This window comes from Colius striatus, chromosome 2 (genome assembly GCF_028858725.1).
Source record: "Colius striatus isolate bColStr4 chromosome 2, bColStr4.1.hap1, whole genome shotgun sequence".
NCBI classification, from domain to species: Eukaryota; Metazoa; Chordata; class Aves; order Coliiformes; family Coliidae; genus Colius; species Colius striatus.
The window spans coordinates 89,130,428-89,156,232 of NC_084760.1; the positions used below are offsets into that span (position 1 = coordinate 89,130,428).

Sequence of the window (25,805 nt, forward strand, 5' to 3'; positions counted from 1 at the left end):
TCTGCTGCCTTGAAACCCCAGGCACTCACTGAGGAAGCTATGTTTTAAACCGAAAAAGTGGGGTTTTTTATGAAATAGAGATAATATGAGAAGTTATTTACTCCACACAGGAGGTACTAATGGGAACTGTGGGAAACAGCTGGGTGTATTCTGCCACAGCTCCAATGCTGCAGTGCAAGAAAGGTACTAGAAGAAGAAAAGAAATCATAAATCAGGTGAACACTATAACGAGAAAGATAAGGTGAAGAAGCTGATACAATAAAGCACTCAGATTAACCCTCCTCAAAAGACAAAGATAGTCCAGGACTAAGGCAAAAAACATGGTATGTGGCTGAAAGTTCCACAAAAAAGCCATCCCTTGATCATATGACTCTGATTATGTGAGGGAGTGTTAGCCACATCTGACTGAGCAGTGGTTTGGCAAAGGACTGTGTGAATGCACTATGGCCTGCCTGCCCAAAACATCCATGTCTCAGACCTGGCTCAGGTCTGTGACAGGTATTACAGCTGCAAACACAGGAACTGACCAGGAAATCCCTGAGCGGGAATCCTCTTCACTCCTCCAAAAGGGAGCCTTGTGCAGCTGACAGCCTACAGAGAATGAGACACTTTCTCCTATTGGAGAGATCTTACTTCTACTGAAGTGTGGCAAAACAGCGGCAGGCAGAAGGGTGGACTGGTTGTCAGTAGCTTACCTATCTGAAGGCAGCAGTCCTGAGATCCTGAGGACTTGCCAGGTCAGGGAGAGCTGGGATCCTCTGCTTTGCACAGAGGCCAGGTGCTGCTCACCCTTACTGCTTCCAGGAAATCAGCAGAAAGGAGAGCAGGCCAAACAGCTGACTACTGACCAGCAGCAACTCCTGGCTCCAACCATGTCCTACAGGCATTGTGCATCATGCTGCTTTGCACCCCAGGTAATCTGTCACAGTTGCCTCTATGAGACACAAGATCTTCAGCTTTCCATGTGGCAGTAGCTTGCACTGAGCTCCTTCCAGGCACTCAGAAAACAGGCTTTTGCCTTAAAAAACTCTCTCATTAATAAATCATGACTGTCTTCCCTACCTGCCTTGCTTTAAGCTACCTGCTTAGAGCTGTTAGGTAGCACTATAGGCTCCGTAGAACCACAAGGTCAGACAAACCACCCCTTTCCCACATGCACATAACTCTACTCCTGCGTCCAAGTGACTTGAGTCTCTGCCCTTAAGGCATCCACAGACTGCACACACCTGTACTGCTGGTCTTTCCAAAAAGGATTCAATGCTGGCACTACTTGGTGCCTATCAGGAGAGACAAGCAGCAGCAGAGTGTTCATACCACTCTCCCCTCTCTAGGCTTATTTCATGGAGGTTGCAAAGACACAGCACTACTTTGAGACTTTGCTTTGGATTTCTTGACTCAGATTTGTTCTGTTTCTAACCCTACACTTACAGAAATGCAGAATTTTCACAGTGCATTTTTTTTTCCAAGATAGCAACACATTTTAGGGTTATATAAAATATGATACCAGTAAGCTCAGAAACACATTACCCCATTATTAGTTGTGTTCAAACAGCAATCTGCAAGAAAATTTAAGACTTCATAAATTTGGCTGGCTAAAATTAGAGAAAACCTGAAGAGCTTCCTCTCATCAGCAGTTACAGCACCCATCATAAGCCTTTATTCTCATCAGGACTGACCGTTTTGTGCAGCCTGGCTAATTCGGAGTTCCTTCTGCAACGTCAGCATAGCTCAGAGCACAAAGCTTGTCTGCTGAGATCTAGCATTCAGCACTAGGATAATGATTTGCATGTTCAGTATCAGGCAGGTATTAGCAAAGCAGAAAGTTTCAAAAGCAGTTGCAGGGAGACAGAGCAAAGGCGAGGGAAAGTATGACCAAGGATACAAAAAAGGTAGTGAACAAATGTGCACTTTCTGATTGCCTATCCTCAGACCCATACTTTTCTCTCTTCAACATTCACTTAGCATCCTTAGGGAGGCCATAAATGTATAATGGGATGGATTTTAGGTCTAGGCTTCCAGTACTGTGATAATTTGAGCCTTTTAACACTGCTATTCATCTCAACTGTTCAAATGCTAATAATAAAAGTACTAAACTCTTTCTGGAGAAGGGAAAGTCAATAGACAAACACTTCAGGAGTTAAACAAAATTACTGTATTCTAAAGGAAGCTCATTTCATACAAGATAGTATAACACCAGTAATTAATAAGAGATGTAAACAGGTTTAACTCTAAAAGGTAGAAAATGAAATGATTTGTTTCCTATGGGTATATGATGAGATAGTTACCAGGTCCCCATGAGAGAGATAAGCAGATATTAAAAGGTCTTTCCAATACCTGTAATGGCTAAGGGCAACAGCTAATTCAATAGATTCGATCAAAATCACCACTTCTTTCTCTGCTTCTGATTTATTGCTTTGGCTGTAGTTAGTCATCACTCATTTTAGTTTGCTTTTCTGCAGTCATAAATTATGCCTCATAAATAAAAAGATACAATCAAGGAAATCATATCAAGTCATCTACAGCCCTGGAGTATATTTTCCCCCGGTACTCACACTAATGTCTTTTTAAAGGATAGCTTGCCATGGTTTTGAATATGTCAGAACAACAATTTATTGAGAAGGCTTTTGCAGGAGTGGTGCTGTTCACAGTCTCACAGACTACTATCTGTATTTAGTTTAATGAACAAAAATCAAGGTGTGTTGCACCAATACACTGTTTACACACTTGAATTTAGGATGGTGCTGACAACAGAAACATAGCGCCTGAAGTGGGGCTTAATGAAAGAAATCACGTGGTTTCAAATGGCCCTTCTCCTTGCTGTGTTCCCTCTGCCAGGGAAAAGAAAGCATCTCATTCTGCAAAAGGGTATTCAGAGTAGGTAGAGCCATTACATCACTGAAACAGTAAAGTTATGTCTGCTTTACTTTTCAGAAGTTGAGGTCAAGCTCATGAAGGCATAGTATGAGAAGCTCTCTTTATTTGAAAGCAGGGAGCACAACAAACCTTATGAGAAAGAACATTCTTCCAAATGAAATGAGGAAGGGATAGCAAGCAGGGAGTGCAAGAAAAAACTACATTTTATTTTATGTCACTACTTTGTGGTGCATCTTTCTGTCAAGGAGATGGAAGGAAATGGTGAATTAAAACAATGTGAAGGAGCCAGATATAAGGGATATTACAAATGAGTTACTATCCATCACTGTCCAGTCAGAAAACTTGTTTCACCCCATTTTAAGCTGTAGAAGTCACTGAGCTGTCAGTAACCAAGCAAGACAAACTGGAGCTTGGCCAAAGATTTGAGAGACAGGCTGGTAAACCGGGTGTCATTCTTGTCATCTCTGAAAAGTGATCAAGAGGAGTGACATATTCTACATTCCATGTAGCTGGTCCTTCCTTAATCTTCATGTCTTTGCTACCATTTTTTCCTCTTTATCTTTCCAGAGTGAGACTATGATTTGTTTTCTCTTTGAGAGTACAACATGGAGGACTCAAAACATATTTTCCCTGGTACATCTTGGGGTATTTCCTAGACTCTTCATTTGGCTGCAGTAGCCGCAGTGTGAGAAGTATGCTTCACAAACAAGAGGGCCGTTGTGCCTCCTGCAGCAGCTGGAGGCAGGCAACTTGAGTGCTGGAGACCCTTTCTTGGTGCAGAGTCCTCCCAGAGAATAAACATCTGCAGGGAGTCATAAAACTTTCAGAAAAGAGACAATCCTACTTGTATGTCTTTTACATGTTCCATACATGCCAAAAGGAAATGTGTCCCAAATCAGGAAGACATTAAATCATTAATCTAAAGAAGCAGTCTGAAGTACACAATTAAGCACAATTGTGGAGGAGTGACATTGCATTTGCATGGAAATTACACCATACTCTGAGAGCTCTGCTTTGCAGAATAGCACTCAATGTCACAAGTCTCTGTTCAAAAGGACCTTTCCTTAGCTGAGAAAAAGAGGTCTGACTCTGTAAGTGGCTATATGGAAACATTACAAGCCCTTCTCAAGAATTCCTGAGAAGGGCTTGTTTCAGATATATTCCAGGAATCAAAACATTATACTTTCAAACTCATTAGGCACCATGAGTTGTAAAGTTTAACTTTTTTTTTTTTCCCCAAGAGATCATGCAATTGCATCTCTTTAATACAGTTGAGGATCTCAGGCAGCATTCCAACAAATACCTAAAAGGCCAGATGCTCTAGAAAATGCAAATATCTAAGTGTACAAATGGACCGATAGAGGGAATTTAAAAGATCTAAGTAATTATTTCTGAGTACACAGGACAGCAGGCAATTTAATGACTCCTAAAAACCCACTGAAACCTAGCAGGTGTTAATATGCTTATGCAGATCTCTGCCTTGAAGAATAGAAGTACTTCCTTGAACAATAGTGACCTAAGCACTTAGGGAGCCTAGTCCCTTTGACAAGCACAAGCTTCTAAATTCACTTAATAGTTTCTAAAAGTGAAACTTTTGTGTCTAGTCTTACAAGTCTTAAATAGTCAGCTGAAGCTTCCAGGGGGAAAAAAAAAACCAAAACAATGAAACCCTTCAAAATCACGATTTCATTTCCAAAGAAGCTGTCAGGGTTCATTGAACTCTAAATCTCAACACCTCCAAAAATCCTGGAGAGAAGCCCATCACAGCGTTTTGATTTTATCTGCATTTTGCTGGAGGAAATTAAGTTGCATTTAAAGCTCTATGTCCAGCAAACAAGCCTCAGATGCAGAGACAGCAGAATCAATATCCAGTTTAAGTGAAATATAAATCTGGGTTTCATCAGCATAATAGTAAAAGCCAAGCTCTGTATTTATGAATAACTTGTCTTACAGATGAGAGAGAAATTGTCAACAATGGAGTGGTTCAGAACAGATCCCAGAGGACTGCTGCAAGTGACATGAGCAGAAGACAAACACATGTATACAAAAACTTCTCAGGGAGAAATAAATGGTCATCAGCTAAAGACTCCCAAAATTATTTGGGGTCCCAGTCAATAGCTCAACCCTATTATAGAGCAGAACCAAGGTAAAAAGCGAAATCTTGAATACAACATGGTAAACTACAGGAATCTGGTCAAGAATCTTTCTTTGTTATCCATAACAGATAGAAGGAGGTCTTAAGTAGAAAGCTCAGTGTGAGCCTGCAGTGTAATCTGGCACCAGAGATGGCCAACAGCATCTTGAGCTGTTTAACAAGAGCATAGCCAGACAATTAAAGGAAGTGGTTACATGCCTTTACTCAGCATTTGTTCTGTTTGGGCCTCCAAACACAAGGAAGATATTGATAAATGGGATCAACTTCAGTGGAGGGCCACTAAGGCAATCAGAGGGTTGAGAAGTTGGTCTATGAGGAGAAGCTGTGAGACTAGGGCTTCTTCAGCCTGGAGAAGAGATGGCTTTGGAGATACTTGACTGCAGTCCCCCAGCACCTACCCACAGGCTAAGACAAAGATGAACAAGAGGTTCAGACTGAACCTAACAAAGCAACCTTTTCACAATGAGGAGAGGTGACCAGTGGAACAGGCTGCCCCAAGAGGTTATACAATCTTGCTCTCTGGAGTTTTTCAAGATGCAACCGGATAAAGCTCTGAGCAATCTTATCTGACCTCTTAACTGACCCTGCTTTAAGCAGGAAGTTGAACTAGATAGCCTCCTGAGAGACCTTCAAAACTGAATTATCTTGTGATCCTACAAAGCAAATGAGCCTGTAAAAGAAAGATTGCCACCCCCTTGAAGGAACTTAAGCTGTGGAATGCACCATGTTTCATTTATATCAAAACAAACCCATGCTTGAACAACTGGGCTTTTGTTTTGTTTTGTTTTAAGGAAAAATGTTGTAAAGACTTTTGAGCATTGTCAAACTCATATTCAAGATATACCATGTGTTCAAATATTGAATACAGAATCAGTAGTGAGGCTTACTAGTATCCTGTTCAGATAAGCATGCCTGTTCATGGACAACACTATATTCAAAAATCGATGTCATCCTGTTACAATACTACATCCACTTACTTTTAGAAACAACAAATTCAAGGATTTTTTTTTTTTTTGGTGAGAGTCTAAATTCTATCAACTCATACGAAAACTTAGGAAAGATTTCAGATGGTTATAAATAGCAAAGTTTTTAATTCACAGGATGAAATCAAGTAAAGCCTTACTTTAGCACTAGCACTGTATGACTAAAAAATAACGCTAAAACTTGCAACTTTGACACAGAAAACACAGGTGAAGGAATGGCAGAGCTAGTGTGCTTGCTTTATCTTAGCCTCTTAAAAAAGGATAATAAAAATATCTATGTGCATGAGAAGTAACACTAACCATCAACAACAAATTCACCTTTGAAGCACTCACAAAAACTGCATGTGACTGTAATGTCTAATTTAAAGAGAAAACAATCCCAGTCTCTCTTGATGTAAAGCACTTTAAGTAAAAAGTAATTTAGAATAGATTGAGGTACAATGGAAAAAGAAAGAAAAACTAATGAAATTAAACTGCCTTCTAAGGACTAGAGTTTTGCGCTACTCACGTAACACTAGAGAAAGCTCTAGAGCGGAGACACAAACATTTAACATAAAAGAAACAGGCATTTATGATTCAGTTAAAGAAAGTGAATTCTGAATGAATGTACTGCATGTGTAAAATTATTTTCAGCTTCTCAACTACTTAAAATACATTAACAACAACCATTTAGGTATCACAATACTATTAACATTAGAAATGAGACGTATATGTTCATTGTAGTTGTAAAGTAAGGTTCTCAAAAGGTGCTGAAATAATAATCAAAGCTGCTAAATGGCTTCAGTTCCCACCTGATATTCATATTCTGTGTAAGGCAGCAACTTGTCGTCTTTGAAGGAGGTTGAAGAACCATTGTAAACAAGTGTGAGATCTAAATTTATGTGGGATTGAGTCGTTTGCCTTCTGTAAAGCTCATAGTATAAAATCTTCCCATTTGGCTGCTGGGGCCCAGTCCACAGGATGGAAGAAGTCAGTTGGAAGCCCCCAGCTGTTGTCTGTATTTCTATCAGAGGAGCCGGCTGCACTGCTGGTGGTGCCTCCAGAGTCTGTACTGATGCCCACTCACTAGAGGCACAACCCAGCTCTGTGCATGCTTGGACCTGTACTTCATACCTTCGGGAACACAAATCAGGAACAAAGTGATTAAAACATTGCAAATACAAATGTAGACTTTGCATGAGGGTTAGGGGACTTTATCATTTATCTTGGTCTTTGGCATTTAATAAGAAAACCATTTGTATGAACACACAGATTATATGTGATGCCTCATGTAGCAAAAAGGAAGAATGCTGTCAAATGTTTCCATTTGTTATCTTTTTTCAGAGCAGAGTTAATATCTGCAGGAGTCACGGGATCAAAACCAGTTTTATTTTGATGACACGAATCAAAATGATTCACCGTAGGAGACTATTTTGATGTTATTTGAGAGCTCTAGAACTTAACTCTGTTACTCTTCTCTCTTTGGATTTAGCTTAGTTATATGTAAATAGTAGACAGAATTATCAGCCATGTAACACACAGGTGGTGCCTATGCAAATACATAAGAAAAGGTCAGGTAAATAATGAAGACTTAGTGGGGAAGATACTTCACTATCAAGTGCACTCCCTCTGTACCGGAGTTCAAAGCCATCTTTTAATTTTTAGCTTTCACTTAAACAAAAGTCACTTGTATGACTTGGTGTGACTCCATTAATCTTAGTTCATCTGCCCTGTGAATGGGCTAGCTGACAGTTTTTGGTCTTCCCATCCCAGACTTTGTCAGCTAAAGCCCTATTTATTCTTAAATGCAGACATCGTGCAAAAGATACACAATTACAACACTAAAGCTTTGGGGATTTAGCAGAGTGCTGAATTACCCCTTGTAATAATTACAACCTTAGTCAACACTATGCACATCTTCAAGATGATGCATAGCTCGTGTTACTATCAATTTAAAAAAATTCCTGGTTTTATCTCATGCATTTTAGGAAACAAAACCCCATGAGTCTGACAATCTGTCTAAACAAGATGGCTGAGCTGTGTGACAGCCCACTGAATCACCTTGCAGCATTTATTCAATGAATGAGGACTTCCAGACTTACCTCCTGTAGGGTTGCAGTTCTGCCACTATGTACGACCGTCTCAGGAAGGAAACATGTGATGCATCAAAGTAAACAGTTTTCTTTTCTGTTTCAGCAGGCTTGTGGATCGAGATTGTGTAATTTCTAATGTCACCATTTACTTTGATAGGAGGATCCCAGGCCACCAAAACCTCCTTTGAGGACCATGCCTGCAACCTAGGAGGCAACATCCCAGATGGAGCAGAGGGGTTGGTTTTTATCTGAGCTGGTGGGCTGGTCACACTCCCTTGACTGTTATTTGCTGTGATAGTGTAGCTGTACTCCATGCCTGGCATTAAGGTGAAATCAAGATACCGAGTTTCCAGACCTGAGTAAACAAGAACACCATCCCTCCTTAGCTCGTAGCTCGTGATTTTACCATTGGGGTTGGCTGGAAGTTTCCATGTGATCTCAATTGACTCCGAGCCCATGACAAGCAGTCTGGGAGCTTCCATATTTAATGGCGGAGCCTCCATGGTCATCACTGACTGGGATATGCTGGATGTGCAGCCCCCAGCAGTACAAGCAATCAGTGCAAAATCATACTGCGTGTAAGGCTGTAGATTAGAAACCAACATTTGCAAACTTTTGCCAGGATAACGCTCTTCATTGTTTAATTTCAGTATGTACCTGGTGATATGTCCGTTTTGTATTTGAGGAGGTGCCCAAGATGCATTAATTTGCGTGGCACTGACAGCCTGCAGAGATGGTGGGTCCACTAAGGCAGGAGGTGCTTCCAGCGTCTGTATGGCAGCTGGGTCACTAGTAGAGCAGCCTCCCATCGTACAGGCAACTATCGCATAGTTGTACATTGAATAGGGCAGCAAGTCTTCGTCTGTGTAGTTGAAAGTGGCAGCGTCAAAGCTGAACGGGTAGAGAACATCATTCTTTAGCAGCCTGTATGACTGAAGAATACCATTGGGCTGTGCCGGGGGGGCCCATGAGATGAGCACTTTACGGGGGTTAACTGACACCAAGGATAACCTGGGGACAGCAAGACCTTTGGGAGCAGTTTGACTTGTTTTTGCCACTGTCCAGGAGCTGTCAGCATAGCCTTCTGCGTTCCAGGTGCGTATTTTATATTCATACCTTGTCCATGGCTGCAAACCTTTATCATTATATATGAATGTGTTACTTTCAGTGTTATATTCTGTGAAAACAATTTTCTCATCTTCTGTTTTTGCTCTGTACCCTGCAGCACTTTCTTTTGTGCATCTGTGAATAACTTCATAACGAATTATTTTTCCGTTGGGGTTAATTGGCTGCAACCAGCTCAGTTCAACATTGGTAGCGTTCACTGCCCAGATTACAGGTGCCATCTGAGAGACTGGGGCTGCTTCATCTGTTCGGACCGGCTGGGGTGGGGAACGAGTGCAGCCTGCTGCATTGCAAGCCTCCAGTATGAGGGTATAGAGGGTGTATGGCTCAAGGCGTCTGAAGAGGAACTGGCGAGATAAACCACTGTACTCCAGGTTGTCATCGCTGAAAATATTGTAGGTCTAATGAATAAAGAAAGGAAAAAAAATAAAAGCAGAGAGGAAAGAAAGGATAGAAGTAAGGATAAAAGAAAAAAACCCCAAAACCCATACAAGAACAATTATTGTCAATAACCAGTAGATGAGACACCTTAATCTTTCCAATAGGGTAAGGACTATTCTCCAATGATTCAAAAACTTACTTCTTTACTGGTAACAATCAGTACACAAAGAAATCATTGATATAAAAGAAATGCTTTGATCTGATTTTCATGATTTTTTTTCATTTTGGGTGCAGTAATAAATCACTTAGTGATGGTTTTCATTAAATGTGTTTGTTATTGTTTCATTGAGAGGCTCTCACAGGCTAGCACAAATCTCACAGACTTAATTCTAGAGAAAAATCACATAAACTCTTTTAGTTGCAAATCTTACAGGTAAAGGTTCATACTCAGTTGAAACCACTGAGATAAAAGATGTCCTAAATTTCAGAACAACATTCTGTCAAATCCAGGTTTTCTAGAAGAACATTTTGGCAATGTCTATTGTACACCAAGTAAGATTATGAGCTTTCCCATGTAGCTTTCCATACATTAAATGAACAATTTTGTTCACTGTAAATGAACATTTACAGTCATGGGGTAGTACAGGAATCTTAACACTCATTTTAATACAGTCACAAGCAGAGAGCACTCACAGAGTGCCTTGTGCTTCTGTCAGACTTCTCTCTTATTTTAAAGTATAACACATTTGATAGTGTCCTTTTCAGCAAAAAAGGTTTTAATTTGATATTCAGCATTTGCCTTCTCTTCTTTGATCAAGTGTCAAGATGAAAATTACCTTAATCACACCATTGGGCTGGGAGGGCTCTGACCACTTTAGCAGTAGAGCCCTGCCATTTTCTTTCTTTTCCACAGTGAAGTTGCTCAGGCCACTGGGCGAAGCTTCCAATGTGCGCACAGATGTCCAGGGGCTTGAAACCTGCCCAGCATTGTTTACAGCTACGACATGAATATGATATGTTGTGAAAGGTTTCAATCCAAATAAATGAGCCTGATGCTTTGTTCCCTGAAGCAAGAATACAGATGTTTGAGTTAGTTAAAAAAGTAATCAGCATCTGTGGTTTATGTCACTTGGAAAATGAGGTCTCAGCTCTGGGTCACTTCTGATCACTTCGCAGAATGCCCCATCTGGTTACTAGGATTCTTTTTTCCATGAGTTTCCATAACTGAACCACCAAAAGAAACTCTCAGGCTTTTAAAAACCACCTATTGTTATGGTAGAGTCTTTGGATTTGACTCCTGGGGAGTCCCATGCAGTCCGAATCTCAGCTACCAAAGAACCTTTACACTTTGTTTAGCATGTGTCTGATCTTTGCTCAGTGAGAATGGGTCTGGTACTCTGAAGGATTTAAGCACACATAAAAACCTGGGGTATTTAGATGATACCTGCCTCTACAGAATTGTTACAAACCTGTGTGTAGATGTGAAGTTTGACAGGCATACCATCCTGTCTAGCTACTCAGAGCATTGTAATCTGCATAGACAACATCGTTTCCAAGAGCAGTTTCCTTACTGAAAACAAACTTCTTAGAAGCAAAAGAGGGGAGAAAGTAGGGGATGGGGAGGGAACAGACTAGGTTCTAGTTCCTGCTTTGTAAAGATGTTGCTTGAGATAAAGTCACAAAGTCAGACAATTGTGGCGCAGCCTTACAAGAGCCCTCTGTGTTTTTCGGGGTTGGAGGAAGCAGCTATACTGCAAATAGGGACACAGGTAAGTGGACCAGTAGAGAGAAGCTAGGAGGAGCATGGCTATTCGTGAATCCCATTGGGTCATACCAGACTACAGCCCAGCACAGGAGCGTGTGGGTGGATGGAGACTGAGGGACGTCAGCCATGGCCAGGGGCCACTGGCATTGCAGCTCATGGCCTTTTCCATCTTACCCTAAAAAGCATCTGACACTGACCTGAAACTGCTAAAACACGAGGCAAAGCGAGCCTCAGCAGAATGCAGATCTAGGTAGAAAGGCCATACAGCCATAGGATTATTTTGAACAGCCACAAAAGATACAGCAGCTAACAAAGAACAGGAGTAACGTGTTTCAGCAGGAGACTGCTCAGATTTGTCCCATCAGAGGAGCGAGGAAGGATGCAGTTCAGCTGATCACCAATGTATTGAACAGCATTTTTAGTTGTGCTTTTGCATTAGTTATATAGATGTCAAGAAGGGGAGTGCAGAAATTCAGTTTCCTTCATGTGACAGAAACAGCTGAAGTCAATTTCCCAGTTTCAGTAAGTCGTATTAAGTTGTTAAATGCTAACATTTCCAATTGTTTAATATTTAAGCATTTGTTAAGCTATCAGACTCAGAAACAAATTTTAAAGAAATATTAATTTCTTTTTTTAAATATTAAAAGTTAGATCATCAATATTTAAATAGTTATTTCCTCACAACAATGGGTTAGTCTTTTAGATAAATATAGCAAAGCATTTGAATGACCATTATGAATATTAAATCTGAAGATGCCACAAGTACAGATTATAAACATACTTTTCTGATAAATGATTCCTTTTTCTGTTAAACAGGGCAAACACTAGCAAGATTAATAATGCAAAAAAGTATAATTCTTTGTTAGGAATTCCCAGTCATCACTGCCAAAAAAAGCATAAGCTCAAATGCAAATAGCAATCACCTCAAACAGATTATATATAAAAAAGCTCTGGCTGCTGTGGGACATTTAGAGATATCTTTTGTCATAAGAAACATGGAAAGCATGTGGGCTATAAAGCAAAAACATATGTATATTGTCAATAGCAGCACCTGTTCAATTACAGTTTATTTCAGTGTGGAGAATTTAGTTTAGCCCCTAGATGGCAATACTATCAAACACTTTTTGTAACATGAGTACTTAATGATTAACAACGTGCGTTCAGTCATCCAACATACTCAAGGCAGCCATTAAAAAAATAACAAAACTGATTTCATTATAGATTCTTTTAATAAACATTTATGGCTTAGATCCTTGAAAGTGGAAGCGTTCAGACTGCCATAGCCAAAAAACCTATACAGCTGAACGCAAAATTATGAACTGCGGGTTAAAGAACAGAGCTCAAATTGAAGTTCATGCTTAGCATAAAAATCTGGCATCAGAAATTATGTTGGCACAAAACATAATTAAAATTAGCTTTACAATTGGATGTAGTCTGTATTAATAGATTTTATGAGGATGGTTATCTATTAGGTTTTCAAAACAGAACTTTTAAAAGCCTAAAATTTACATTCCGTGGTTCGGGGGTGGCGATGGGAGGAATGGAGCGCACAACATTAAATTACTGCCCTCGAACTGCAACACAGAGCCTCTCTGAGGGTACAAACACATTATTACAAACATCATACGGAAGCCAATGGCTCTACTTTCTAATCAGTTGCATCATCAGGGTGGGTTTTTGTGAGGAGAACACTACAAAACACGTGATTTATTTCTTTTTTTTAACAGAAAATCAGCTTATTTTTCATCATCCCCTACTGTTTTCCCACTAAACCCCAAGATTTAATTATTTACAATCCTCACCACACTTTGAAATGAAACAAGGATGCCATTCAGCGATTCTATGATTCTATGATTTCTTTGCCTGCAGTTCATCGTGCTCTCTGGAGACTGCTAAACCATTCCTTCCAGGGATAACTTTTATCCCTGGCTCCTACAGATACTTCTTGAAGAGCAAATGGTTTACATGTATTTTTGTTTTGTTTGGTTTGAAGTAAGCTCAGGGGACGAACTCCTAGAATATGAAGACACATTTTCTCCCCCTGCACTGCTGCCATTTTTGAATTTGCTCAGCTCAAAGGTTGATGCTGAAAAGAGGACGGATGGCAGTCTCAGTGATTCATTTTAAAAATTACTTTATGTCCTCCTGTGACATTTTCAGCCTAGAAATATTGTCCTGCCAGGATAGTCAAATACAAAGAGCAAAATACACCTTGCAAAGGATTGCACAGTAATTTTTGGCTTTAGCAGACAACGACACGGCCTTAAACAGGCACAGGATCAAAATCATTGCATGGAATATTCTCCCAGTCTTTGTCTGCAAAGCCATGAACTCATATATCCCATGTTTACACACTGCTAACAGTCCAGATTTCATTCACCATTAAAAGCAGGGCAACAAAATAAAATTTTAATGTGAACATTAAGATGTTCGTAGACTGACCGACCACGAAATCCAATGGACTACAAGCCTTCATTTCTCCGTCTCCTACTGCAAACCATTCTCACTCAGTCATTAAATTAAGAATAATCCAGCAAATGTTTGTGTTTGCAAACTTGTATTGCTTCTATAATGCCTGTCTTTTCAATGCAAGCACTACAGAGCCAAGCCACAACGAGTTATAGTGATCTGATCCCCGCACTGCAGCCCAGAGCCCAGCCTTTGACACGGCCCTGGCTTTTGGCAGCCCGGTGCCTTGCCCTTGCACAGCACTGGCAGCACTACCACTGCTCCGGGCAGGACTGCACCTTTGGTTTTGCTGTGTAAAATTCTTCATTTGCTGCCAGTGGCAGCACAAGCTGTTAACAGCAATAAATACACTCCTTGGCTAATTCCACTTTTCTAACTGTAAATTACAATAGAAGTTATTTAAAATAAAACCTTGTTTTAACACATTTTTCAAAACATAAAACGAGAGAACATGAATCATGAATAATGTATTTGTCAAGATTTGCTTCAGATTGCTTTTTTTGTTTGTTTATTTTTTAATTCATGAGCACAGAAGTCACTTAAAGTCTGGAAGCAAATTAGCATAGTCTTTCATGCCATTCAAAGGCAGCAGCATCCATAATGCAAGGTGCCTGCCTTCCTTGCTACCTCTCAGTCTTACTCCTGGGCACAGGCAAGGTTGTGTAGCCTTCAAGGGTCTGATGATTTTATACTACCTACTGTGATTGCTTTTGACTACTTGAAGTGCCCCTAAGGTGGCAACAGGGTCAAGAGGTCTTTGTAGGTTGAAAATGATCAAAAATTAGCATTGATCTGTAGCTGTCAATAATACTCTGCACGGGTGGACTCCCTGCACAAATGTTTAAACTGCATACAACTATACAACCTAGTCATCTTTGAATCTATCGATCTGATGAAACAGCACTTTCCAGTGGTGTCACTCTGGGCTTTTCCTCTTCTTTCAAGGCAGGCCAGCTTACCCAGTTGCCCAGGTCTCAGGGCACGAGCTCAAAATGTGACAGATACATCAGAAGATCTCTGAGCCTCTGAAGAGTTGCCCAACAGGCAGCTTGAATATCTGTCCCTTCTTCAGGGGTAATCATGAAAACTCAGCAAGTCATCACCAGTCTTGTTAAGGTTAAGCTCTAGTTTCTTCTCTCTCCCTATCTTCTCTTTGTATGGTAATCCCTATTTGGCAGGTCTCTCTGATATCTGAATAGAAAGCTAGCTCATTCTTTCTGTGAGACCCTAACTAAAGTAAGTGCCGTCAGACACTACCATACTGCTAACAGTAGTACTGATACAGGAATCTAAACCTTTTCTTTCATAACTCACTGACATAAATGATGGGAAGGTAATTTGGTATGACATTCCCTTGTCTAAAGAGGCAGAAATACCCAACTCTCTCTGGACAGGGGAGGTGAGAGCTATGGTCTCCTGGCCATGAGAAAGTTAATCCCACCAATCCTCTGATGCCAGTTTTCAAATTCTCCATCAAAGAAGTCAAACAGATTCCTCCACAAGTGACAGAACTGATAGGGAAAGCTTGGGCTTTTACTAAGATACTCACTTTATCTTCACCTTTGTTCTTATCCTCTTATCCAGTTCCCCATCTAACCCAGATTTTTTGCTATTTTCTGCAAAGCACTTGGAGTGCTTCCATCTTGACTCTGATGTTTGCTCTTATTTGCCAGCCTACTTCTTATCCCCTGCCATCACGCTAAAAATTGCACTAAGTTCACATCCGTATGCAATCCCTAGCTTTCCTTTTGGGTTGCCTTCCTTCTCATGCTTGTATCATGCACACTGTGTCTTTTCCATTAAAAAAATATTGTATTCTTAAAGCCTTATGCTCAAATTCAAAAGGATATAATTTATGATTACACACAGAATCTATGAATGCATTCTTGTAACAGTCTGCACCAGAATATAAATTATTCCCATGGAATTACTGAAAAATCTCACAGGTTAGGTAAACAGAAATAAAAATATTATTTGATTTACCAGAAATTATCTTGCTTAGAGGTGAACAGAATTTCCATTTTCATCAGAAATTATGTTTCACTACTTATTTTCCTCACAACTTGTGAAAAAAAATCTAAATTATTTCTCTCTTTTTTTTGGCAAATTTCACTTATAAAATTTTACATTTTAAGAACTTTGTGTTTCATTTTGTAATTTTAAAATTGTCTTTCAATACAGATTTTTATTTTAGATCATTATGGTACTATTTGACATTACCCAGCAGGCCTTCAATATCACTAATAGCTACCATATTGGTGATAGTTTTTATGGTACATAAGAAAGCTTGAGCATTATGCAAGGAAACTGATCATTTTATTAAAGAATTTACATCTCTAAAGGCAGACATTTCCTTATTAAAGCTAAAATAATTTTGAAACAGTTTTTCCCAGGGAATATTCTTCTGAAATGTCTTTGGTTGAGATGTAAAGGCAATCTTCCTTTCCCAGCCCTGTGGTTAATTGATGCAGTCTTTTCTTCTACAGTGGCTAGGAAATGACAGTCAGGAATTCATTATATTTTAAATTGCTTTTTTATAAACGAATTTTGGGAAAAAATATTTTAAAAATAGAATAGATTCAAGTTACAGAGCAAAGCTCATAAAATGGCTTATTTATTAAAACATAAACTTTGATTGCATGATCATAAAATATTCCTTCCTTAAGATTCCAGGGAAACAGAAAGTTTGGGTTTTTTTAAACTTTAAGAATGATTTAGCAATTTATTTTTAAAACAATAGTAGTTTGGCCATCAACAACAGAGCACACTAGTCGTTTATCCACTATGACTCCACATTCCTGTTCCTTCCTAACAGTACCACGTTAGCAGCTGTTTTAAATAAAAAAACCTAATTTGCACACCCAGTATCACACAGCACATCATAACCGAGCCATTTCCTCTGGGAACAGTCCTGTGGGCTCACGGACTCTATGAGAGAAAAACCTTTAGAAACAGCACTAATTTAAGTTTAAAATATCCTGCAAACAACAACAATTAGTACCTGGTATAGAAATATTACATTGCAATTCATTTTCTTCCTTCTGGCAGAAGCATGTAAGAAACTGTGAATTGCATGTAGCTGATTCTGTCTAGTCCCGTTGGTGTCAATTTTCACAGCAAACGGTTTTCTTTCCTGGTACACCTGGGGATTTGCTACAGTCTCACCAGGCATTTGAATCCCCAGCTTTGACTTGAAGGCAAAGCGCCACAAAGAAAACTAGGATGTACCGCAGATTAAAATGAAATCAAGCACATTTAGCATGCTGCATTCTGTGTTGGCCTTTGGGTAGCAGTATGCTTTTAAACCACCAACAATGTCACACTTTTCCTGGTAAAACCTCAATAAAACTTTCTTTGGGCACAGTTAGCACTTCAGTAGCCTTCTCCTCTCGCTCTCCTCTTCCTTTTTCTCTTTTTCCCTTTCCTTTTCTTACATAATTATTTAAGTTCTTAAAACATTGCTTAGTGTTACATTTTTTATTCTAAAAAAATATATTTTCATCTGTATTTGTCTAATTTGTACTAAGAAAAATTGAAATATAAAAGTGATTTTTTTCTGTGTGACTAAATAAATCAAACAAACCAAAATATCAATGACATGACATTCCACTGTAGATATCACCTAGAAGATGATGTCAACATGTTTTCCTAACATTAATATTTTATCTCTTAAACCACTCACAAGACCTACTGTATAATAAACCAGAGTTCTGCACCTTCTTTATTTTTTTCTATCCCACATATTTCCATTTTAAACAATGCTTATTTCTCATCATGAGAAAGTGATGGAGAAGGAGGGAAGCTGCTCTTTTTATAAACTAGATACCTGGTGGGACTCTTTTCTCCAAACTGTTGTCTTGGTCAGTTCAAATCTGCCATCCTTACTTAACCTGAACAACACTTCTTCCTTTCCATAATCATTCTGGATATGAAGAACTAGACTAAGTTTCTCTTCAAAATAAGACAGGCAGAATCTGAAGTGAAAACTTTAATACTATTTATTTGAGGTAAGCAAGAAGTAAAGCAAAATAAAAATCCCACTCAAAACTAGTTATGTGCCATCCTTGTTAAAATGCAAATATATTGTATATTCCGGTCAGTGGTTGTAAAGATTTGTGAAGATTTGATGAGAGTGAGAGAGGATAGACCAGATAAATCAGCAAAGACTTAGTGGTATATGAAATCCAGCAATATACTAAGGCAATGTGAAATGCTATAGTATTGAGCTGGGAGGTTTTTGTGATGTTCCAGATTCACACACTGTGTAATCTGGAATCTGCATAAACTCATCAGGCATTGCAGAATTTGCCATTCGTTGAGTCTGCGTTGGTCACAAGGGGAACAGAATGAATGATCCTTCAGGTGGAGCATTACAATTTGGAATAGAAACGTGTCTTCAGGGAAGGTAAAAAGCTAGGAAAGGCAAACAGGCAAGCCCTGACTGGGGTTTGTATTTCTACATTACAACTAGTGCACTCAATATAGCTGAACTCTAGGGATATGTTTAAAATAAGTGCCACACATAATGCTTCTGCTGAGTAGCAACTTCCATCCAATATTCATTAACATGTAGGGGCATTGTTCCTCCCATGGACTTGTTCTATGCTGTCTATAGGCAAGACAAAGGAAAGATAAACCACTGCTGCTGTAAAACAGCAGCTAGAGCCTAAGGGCTCAAACCTGCAAATGGTAGGGGGTACATCCCTTAATACAGAGCATTAGGGGGTTAATGTTATATTTTTCCTAATGCCATAAACCGTATTTTCCATTTGATACATTGGCTGATGGCCAGAACAAAGTCAAATGCTTTTGTCAGAAGAAACACAATCTGGACTTTGGTGTCTCCTTAGTCTCAGATCTGGGGGGGAGGGCGGGGGTAGGTGTTTGGGGCTTTTTTTCTAGTAACGTTCAGCGTGGCAGGTGTTTTGCAGGAGGGCTCCGTTAATTTTAAATCAATATAAAGAAATCACAGATGTTTTTTGTAATCCATAAAAATGCAGAATTTATATACCTGAACTTGTCATCTCAAGGTATCTTGTGGCAATCAGTTTTGCTTTGCTGTAGAAAGAACACACCCTTGTTATTATCAAATGTTTTGGCTTTTGTTTTTATTTGAAGGATTGTTTTTTCCAGCATTCACATCACTCCTCTATGACATTTGTGACTACATATACCTGAGCAGTGCTCTTCATCTCTCTTCAAACTACATCACATATGATATTGAGAAGAAAAGTGTCTCTGAACACTAAAACTTCTCCCATCTGACCTTCAAATTAACTGGGCACAGTATCTGGAAGCATCTATTCTCTGTAAAATTTGAAAAAGACAGTTTGGCTATATTATTGTTGAATGTAAAACAGAGACACCAAACCCCTTATTATTTCCTTATAAAGGCAATTATTTTCAGTTTCTACCTTTGCACAAGTTTTGTACCTTAACAGTCACAATGGGGAAAAAGAAATGCAAAGAGAAAAAAAAAAAGTTTAATAAAATCTTTGAGAGGATTTGTACAAGGACAATCTGAATCTTTGCATAGACTGTAGGTGAACTCCCACATCGATTTCCTTGAAAATGCCACTGAATGTCAGTTGTACTCCATAAAACTAAGACTTTGCAGTTACGTATGATTTTCATCATATAATCTCACATCATGTTACAAATGTTAATTAATTAAGTCTCAGGATATCCCCCTGTGTTACTGTGTGCAGCTTCAGGACACATCAATATTGTTTTAGATGTCATTTTACACAGGTACAATAGATGTGTCATATTATTGTTAACCACAAACTTGCTTTATTCCCTTTTCTCTATCACTCCGAGTCCTTGTATCTCTCACCCAACGCATGCAAAAAAGAGCAGTTCTACTGCTGCTAAGTAGAGGAAGATAGCACAGCCTCAAGGCAATTCACAGCTTTAAATCCCTGCTTTCTGCCAACACAATAGAAAATAAAAGCAACATTTTAAAGGAGACTAAAAGGTTTTTACTTCCTACTGTTTTATTCTTTTTTTTTTCTGCCCTGTAGTGAACAGTCTTAACTTTTCATTCAAACTTTGCCTGCTATATATGTAATGACTTCTGAGAGATATTAAAAGGTAAGCATAAACAATTTACTTGGAGTTACATTACAAAGGCCAAAGTTTAGACTGATTATGTGGCTGAATTGAAAATGTCATCTTAAAAAACGATGGCCCAAAAATATGCAAATACCTATCTCTTCAAAGGCTTTCCTTCACCATATTTTTCATTCCTTCCACTAATGCTTTATACTTCCTACATGAAAATACCTGCTCTACAAACAGACAGGTTGAAAGTAAATGAAAGCATGCAGGTAGAAGCTCGGGAAAGGTGCACTCCACTGATGCCAGTCCATTCCCAGGAAAAAATACGCTCTGCATCTTTTTGTGCAGATCAGTCACTCTTAGCAGAAGGCCAGAAGCACACTGCTTATGCAGGTAGGGAAGCCTGCCCTCTCTTTTGTAGTTGGAGAAGAGTTCAGCCTATCTTCTGAATATTAACAGGAGATTTTGATTAGACGTATATTTAGGTGTACATTTTAGGGACATACTCGTCAGCAAAGCATAGCTTACCATCAAAATACTGACAGGTTCATCAGAGATCTGACACCTTCCTTGCAGAACTTGCGAGATGTTCCCCAGAAATTTGGCACAGGGAATTGCTACAGTGGATCCCTGCTCCTACTGCTTATATAAACCAGTGGAAAGCCTCAAGATGTAACCTGAAAAGCCTCTGTGTCACATGATGGCAAGAAGCAAAAATATTATTATCCCATTGTGGCTGCTATGGACTGCACTGCTCATGAATACAATGAGGTCTGATAAAGATTAAGCTATATATTTGTAGAATCACAGAATGGTAGGGATTGGCAGGGACCTCTAGAGATTGTGTGGTCCAATCCTTCTGCTAAAGCAGGTGCACCTATATCAAGTCATACAGGAGCACATCCAGGTGGGTTCTGAAAGCCTCCAGAGAAGGAGATTTCCCTCCCTGGGCAGCCTGCTTCAGTGCTCCCTCACACACTGGAAATTCCAGCTTACGCCCATTACCCCTTGTTCTGTCATTGGACACAACAGACAAAAAAGTGTTGCCTCATCCTCCTGACATCCACCCTATAAGTACCTGTAAGTGTTAATGAGGTCTCACCTAAGTCTTCTCTTCTCCAGGCTAAACAGCCCCAGATCCTGCAGCCTTTCCTCATAAGACAGATGTTCTAGTCCCCTCTTCAATTTTGTAGCCCTCTGCTGGACTCTTCTGCAGAAGTTCCCTGTCTCTCTTGAGCTGGGGAGCCCAGAACTGGACACAGTATTGTGGCCTTATCAAGGCAGAGTAGAGAAGGAGGAGAACCTCCTTTGACCTGCTGATCACCCAGGTGGCCTGGTGATACTCTCAGGCAATGGGCCCTGGGATGCCATTGGCCTTCTTTGCGACAAGGGCACATAATATTGCATCCCTTACCAGCTATGTCGTGTCATATGAAGGTTCAGAATCAGCTTCACACTAAGAAAAGAGTTGAAAAGCAGACAAGGAAAAAGAGCAGATATAGAGTTTGCAGGTTGAATGTCTTGAAACCAAGTGAACCCAGTGGATGGAAGAATGTCCAGATCCTCCTAGGCTCATACAGCTACAATTCCTTCTAGCTTAAGCCTCTTAAGGCATACCATTGGGAAGAATCTCACCTTGACATGGCATAGGAAGCTGTGTCTGCAGACTGCCCATTCCCATTTTCTATGCTGTCAGAACACTAGATTCATACACATGCACAGAAAAGTAGACAGCTAAATCTACTGCAGTGCAGACATGAAAAGCAGCTAGCTAGCTTCACTCTTAAACATCAATGCATAAATAAACCAGAATTTTTAATCCTGTCTTTTCATGGGGTTACACATTCACTAAGACTTTCTAGTCTGGCTTGGCTTCTCAGTGCAAAGCTCCCACCAAAACAGAAGAAAGTCTGAGATGCTTGTGACTTATACTAGCAAGATGTGGTAATTAGGGATGAGATGAAAGATGCAAATATTGAAATATTACTTGAAACTGAAGCATAACAAGTTTAGTTCAGATTCTCTGTTTCCCTTGTATATTTAAGTTACTTGGGGAATTAACATAGATCACCAATTGTACAGGTATATATTTAAGCTTACTACAAAAAAACATCATGCTGATTGCAGAATTGAAAATGTCTTTACAGCACATTATTGACTCCAGCATATTAACTTGTAAATCCACTAGTTTCACTGTCTCATCTATTGATTATCTGCGTGTATGCATGTTATAAATGAGCAATTCAAAAAGAAATTACCACAGTTTTGTCATTTTAGGTCAGACTTGCAGATGTATTCAAGTGCTCAAGGATGAAGATAGGCACTATGGGAAATAGGGCTCCTACGTTTCAACACAAAACTTTTGTAGCTAGTGTCCTCAGTTACTCTCTATACTCTGTGCAGAAGAAGGGAGGGTCCTCCAAAGTGAGTCAGAGGTTTGAATGATCTGTCAGAAAAGCCTCACTCGATCTCTCAAGATTGATTAGACACAGTAGCCTGTTTTGGCCATCTAAAGTAAATTTTTAGAATTCAGAACTGAGACTTTTGCTTCAATTAAGACTCATAGGCCCAAGAAGCCAGTAACATTTTCAGTCAGCACACAGCAACAGGCTACTCAGGTAAATGCTTTCTTTTTTTCTTAAGGTGAAATAGAAAACTATTGATAGCTTCAGAAGTTAAACTGCAGCTGTTTTAAAACACTCCAAAACCAACGTAAGCTCTCTCTTGCCTTTTCGAGGATCAGGGTCTCCATGAGTAAAAAAGCAAAACTTAATGGTGTATGTAGATGGCATTCAACCAGAATAGAGATTGAGTTTAGTTAATCTGTAATATTGAAGCAGATTCCTGATTTTTGATTTCCATGCACAAGTCAACAGTTTGGTAATGATTTTCTGACATTATATTGCTCAGTGTGGTTAAAAATTTCCATTAACACTCTCAAACCAAATATTATGGTGGTTTGTTAACAAAGCAATTGAATACGTTGTGACCCTTCTGTGTAGGATGCGAAAGATGAAAAAATACAGGATGCTAAAGAGCTGTTGCAAATTTCTCTCTGAGAGAGATTCTATTTTAAAAGCACTACGTTCCCTGCTCTATTTGTCTGCTAAGGGGGCATTATATTTGACAGGAAAGAAACCAAAGCTCAAAGTATTGTGTTACCTGGTGGAAAAGGTGATGTTTTTCTCATCTGCTCTCAGGGTCGCTATACAGCCTTTTTAGGTGAGGACTTTCCAGTAACATTAAGCACAGTACTTAAATATGTCACTGTCTTAAGCTACAACTATAGCATAAATCTCATGATCTATTGGTACATCATGAGTCTAGCATTTCTAGCATAGACTAGCATTAGAGAAAATTTAAATTATCCTCTATCTTGAACCCCTGAAGAGAAAACAATAAAAAATAATTTTATGATACCATAATGACAAGAATAATACTTCATTTCATCTGGGAAAAGACATCTTCCAGGCTTCTCATTAATTCTTTTTTAAAGCCTGTTGAAATAAAAGAGCTCTGCAAAGTTTCTTTAATTTTGTTTGTGCAGAGTAAAGTTTTCTTTATGGCAAAAATATAGAAAATTTATCATTGCAAGGAGTCTACTTCCCTCACTCTCTCGCTATATTAAATCTGCATTTGCAATTCTGATTTTGTGGGGCAGTTGTAAACATGGTGCCTTTTTTGCAGCCACTAGAGCAGCATCTCCACAGTGCATTGAGGATTTGTCTCAGGCCAGGAATTCTGCTCTGGTTGTGAAAAAAAAAAGGGATCAATCTATTCTAATGTGCTGGGAACAAACTTGGAAAAATACTTGGAGAAAAATTCAGAAACAAAATGAGTAATGATTTGTGATATGACCCAGTAGGTTGAACAGATAGTGAGACCTCTGTTCATCTTCCTGTTCTGAATATATGACTTCTCAGAGACCCTTTGGCACACAGACATCATGCGCTCCAGGGGACTCATTCAGGTGGACCGTACCCTAGCAGTGACATGGTCTCTAAGTTAGGGTAGTGTGGGCAGAGGAGTGTTTAGAAGACACACATGCTTCATTAAGAAGAGGTAGAGCAAACATGGCTTAGTTTAAAAAAGACACCCTACAGCTGCAAAGTCAAAGATCTTAGGGGAGGATACTGTGCTGCAGGTCCAATCTGAAAAAAGACATTTTCTGAAAAATGTTATTTTCTACTACACCTTCAGCATGGGAATTAATTCCTGCTCCCTATATCACTCATCACTCTCTAAATGTGTTCTTGAAAGGAAGATTTGTGGAGGGAAAGGAAGGGAGGAAGAAACATTTTTGACATCTTTGGTGGAGGGAATAAAGCAGGCTGACATTGCCAGAGGTATAACAAATAATGTTTGACGCCTTAAAAGCTAAAACATGGCATCTGCTAATAAAGTCAGAAAATTTTCTCTGACTCTGTTAGCAACTTTGGCAGGGGTTCTTCCAGAAAGCTCTCCACTTCATGAGTAGAAGCTTCTCTGTGTTCACAGTTTTTGACATTCATAAAACCGTTCAATGAGTATATAATTTCCAAATCTGCCAGACTGTTAGATGCTGGTGGAGGGACATCTGTACCGACCTCTCTCTTTCTTTCTTTAAAGACTGAAGAGATTTCATTTGAGGAATGCTACAGAAATAGACTTAAAAATATAATACAATTTTTAGAGTTAAACAATAAAATCTGTCCACTACCGGTACATGTGAGTAGAGCATATACTTAGATGTTCCAGATCCCATTTGCCATGCATTTCTGTAACTGGTCAGATTAAAAGTTCAAGGTGCTGAGGGAAATACTCATACTTTGTGACGGGATAAACTCATAAACTGGGCTTTGTTTCCTCCTAATACAGATTACATGTGTGTGAATTACCCTCACACAGTCTTCATGGGAAGTGTTCAGACTGCCATCTTCACAACAGTCTACTACTTTCTGCCTTTGGTTTATTTGGAAACAAACCAACCAAGCATGAATTAGTTATGCTTTAGTGCTTTCATTTGTGATCATACTGGTATTGAGAAGCAGGAAGGACAGATAAAAAGACTGTTTTGAACCTTATTGAATCTGATTAACTATCTGGTTTGGGCTCAACTTAAATTTGTCAACAGTAAAAGTCCCCTGTCATCTTTTGCCTGTTCCACACACAAACAAGACCTTTATATGATTCAGAAACTATGCTAGGTTTGAAGAGAATTGCAAGAGCTGCTTTCAGCTCATTCACTAACCAGACAACCCAGTAGGTTAACTCAGTCTCCTTTCTTCCATTTGTCAGTTTGACATTACTCAGTTGTGTTTTCAACATTGTCAAAATGCATGTCAACCAGTATGAACACCCAGTAGCAACTGGGTGCCCTTGCAAAGATGTGGAAGCTTTAGTCTTCAAAGGTGCACAGGAGAGAGAAGTAGCACCTCTGGCTGCTCACCAGATCCAGGGAAGTAGAAGTGGTAGTGGTAGGGCTCAGGATGCCTTTGTTACCAGCAGTAACTTCTACAAAAACGGTACAGATTTACCCAATTGCATCTCCCCTGAACCATAGATGGGTGCTCAGTCAACCAGATCCCAAGCTGGTAACATGGCTGTGTTATGTTATTCTACCAAAAGTTGTGACTTACATGAACTACTAAAATCTGCATATAGTTTAAAGTAGATGTGGTAACTTAGGGTGCATTAAGAGGAGTATGGCCAGCAAGTCAAGGGAAGTTATTTTCTCTGAAGGTTTTCCAAACCCGCCTGGACACATTCCTGTGTGATCTGGTCGAGGTAGATCTGCTTTAACAGAGGAGTTGGACTATATGATCTCAAGAGGTCCCTTCCAACCCCCACCATTCAGTGATTTTGCAATTCTGTGGTCAAACTCAATCTTGAACTGAATAATTGGATGAGTGTTTTTGAAATGAAACCTCATTGGCTAATTA

General features: G+C 39.4%; 1 protein-coding gene across 1 annotated transcript in view; it reads right to left on the bottom strand.

The window, feature by feature from the left end:
- The window catches only part of USH2A (usherin), a 392,303-nt gene that overhangs the window by 18,889 nt on the left and 347,609 nt on the right, over positions 1-25,805 (bottom strand). Inside the window, exons 61-63 of the mRNA XM_061990105.1 lie at positions 10,427-10,654; positions 8,094-9,610; positions 6,804-7,125 (exon numbers count right to left, since the gene is read on the bottom strand). Of these exons, the coding sequence (XP_061846089.1) occupies positions 6,804-7,125; positions 8,094-9,610; positions 10,427-10,654 (2,067 nt within the window). The remainder of the gene's footprint in view (positions 1-6,803; positions 7,126-8,093; positions 9,611-10,426; positions 10,655-25,805) is intronic.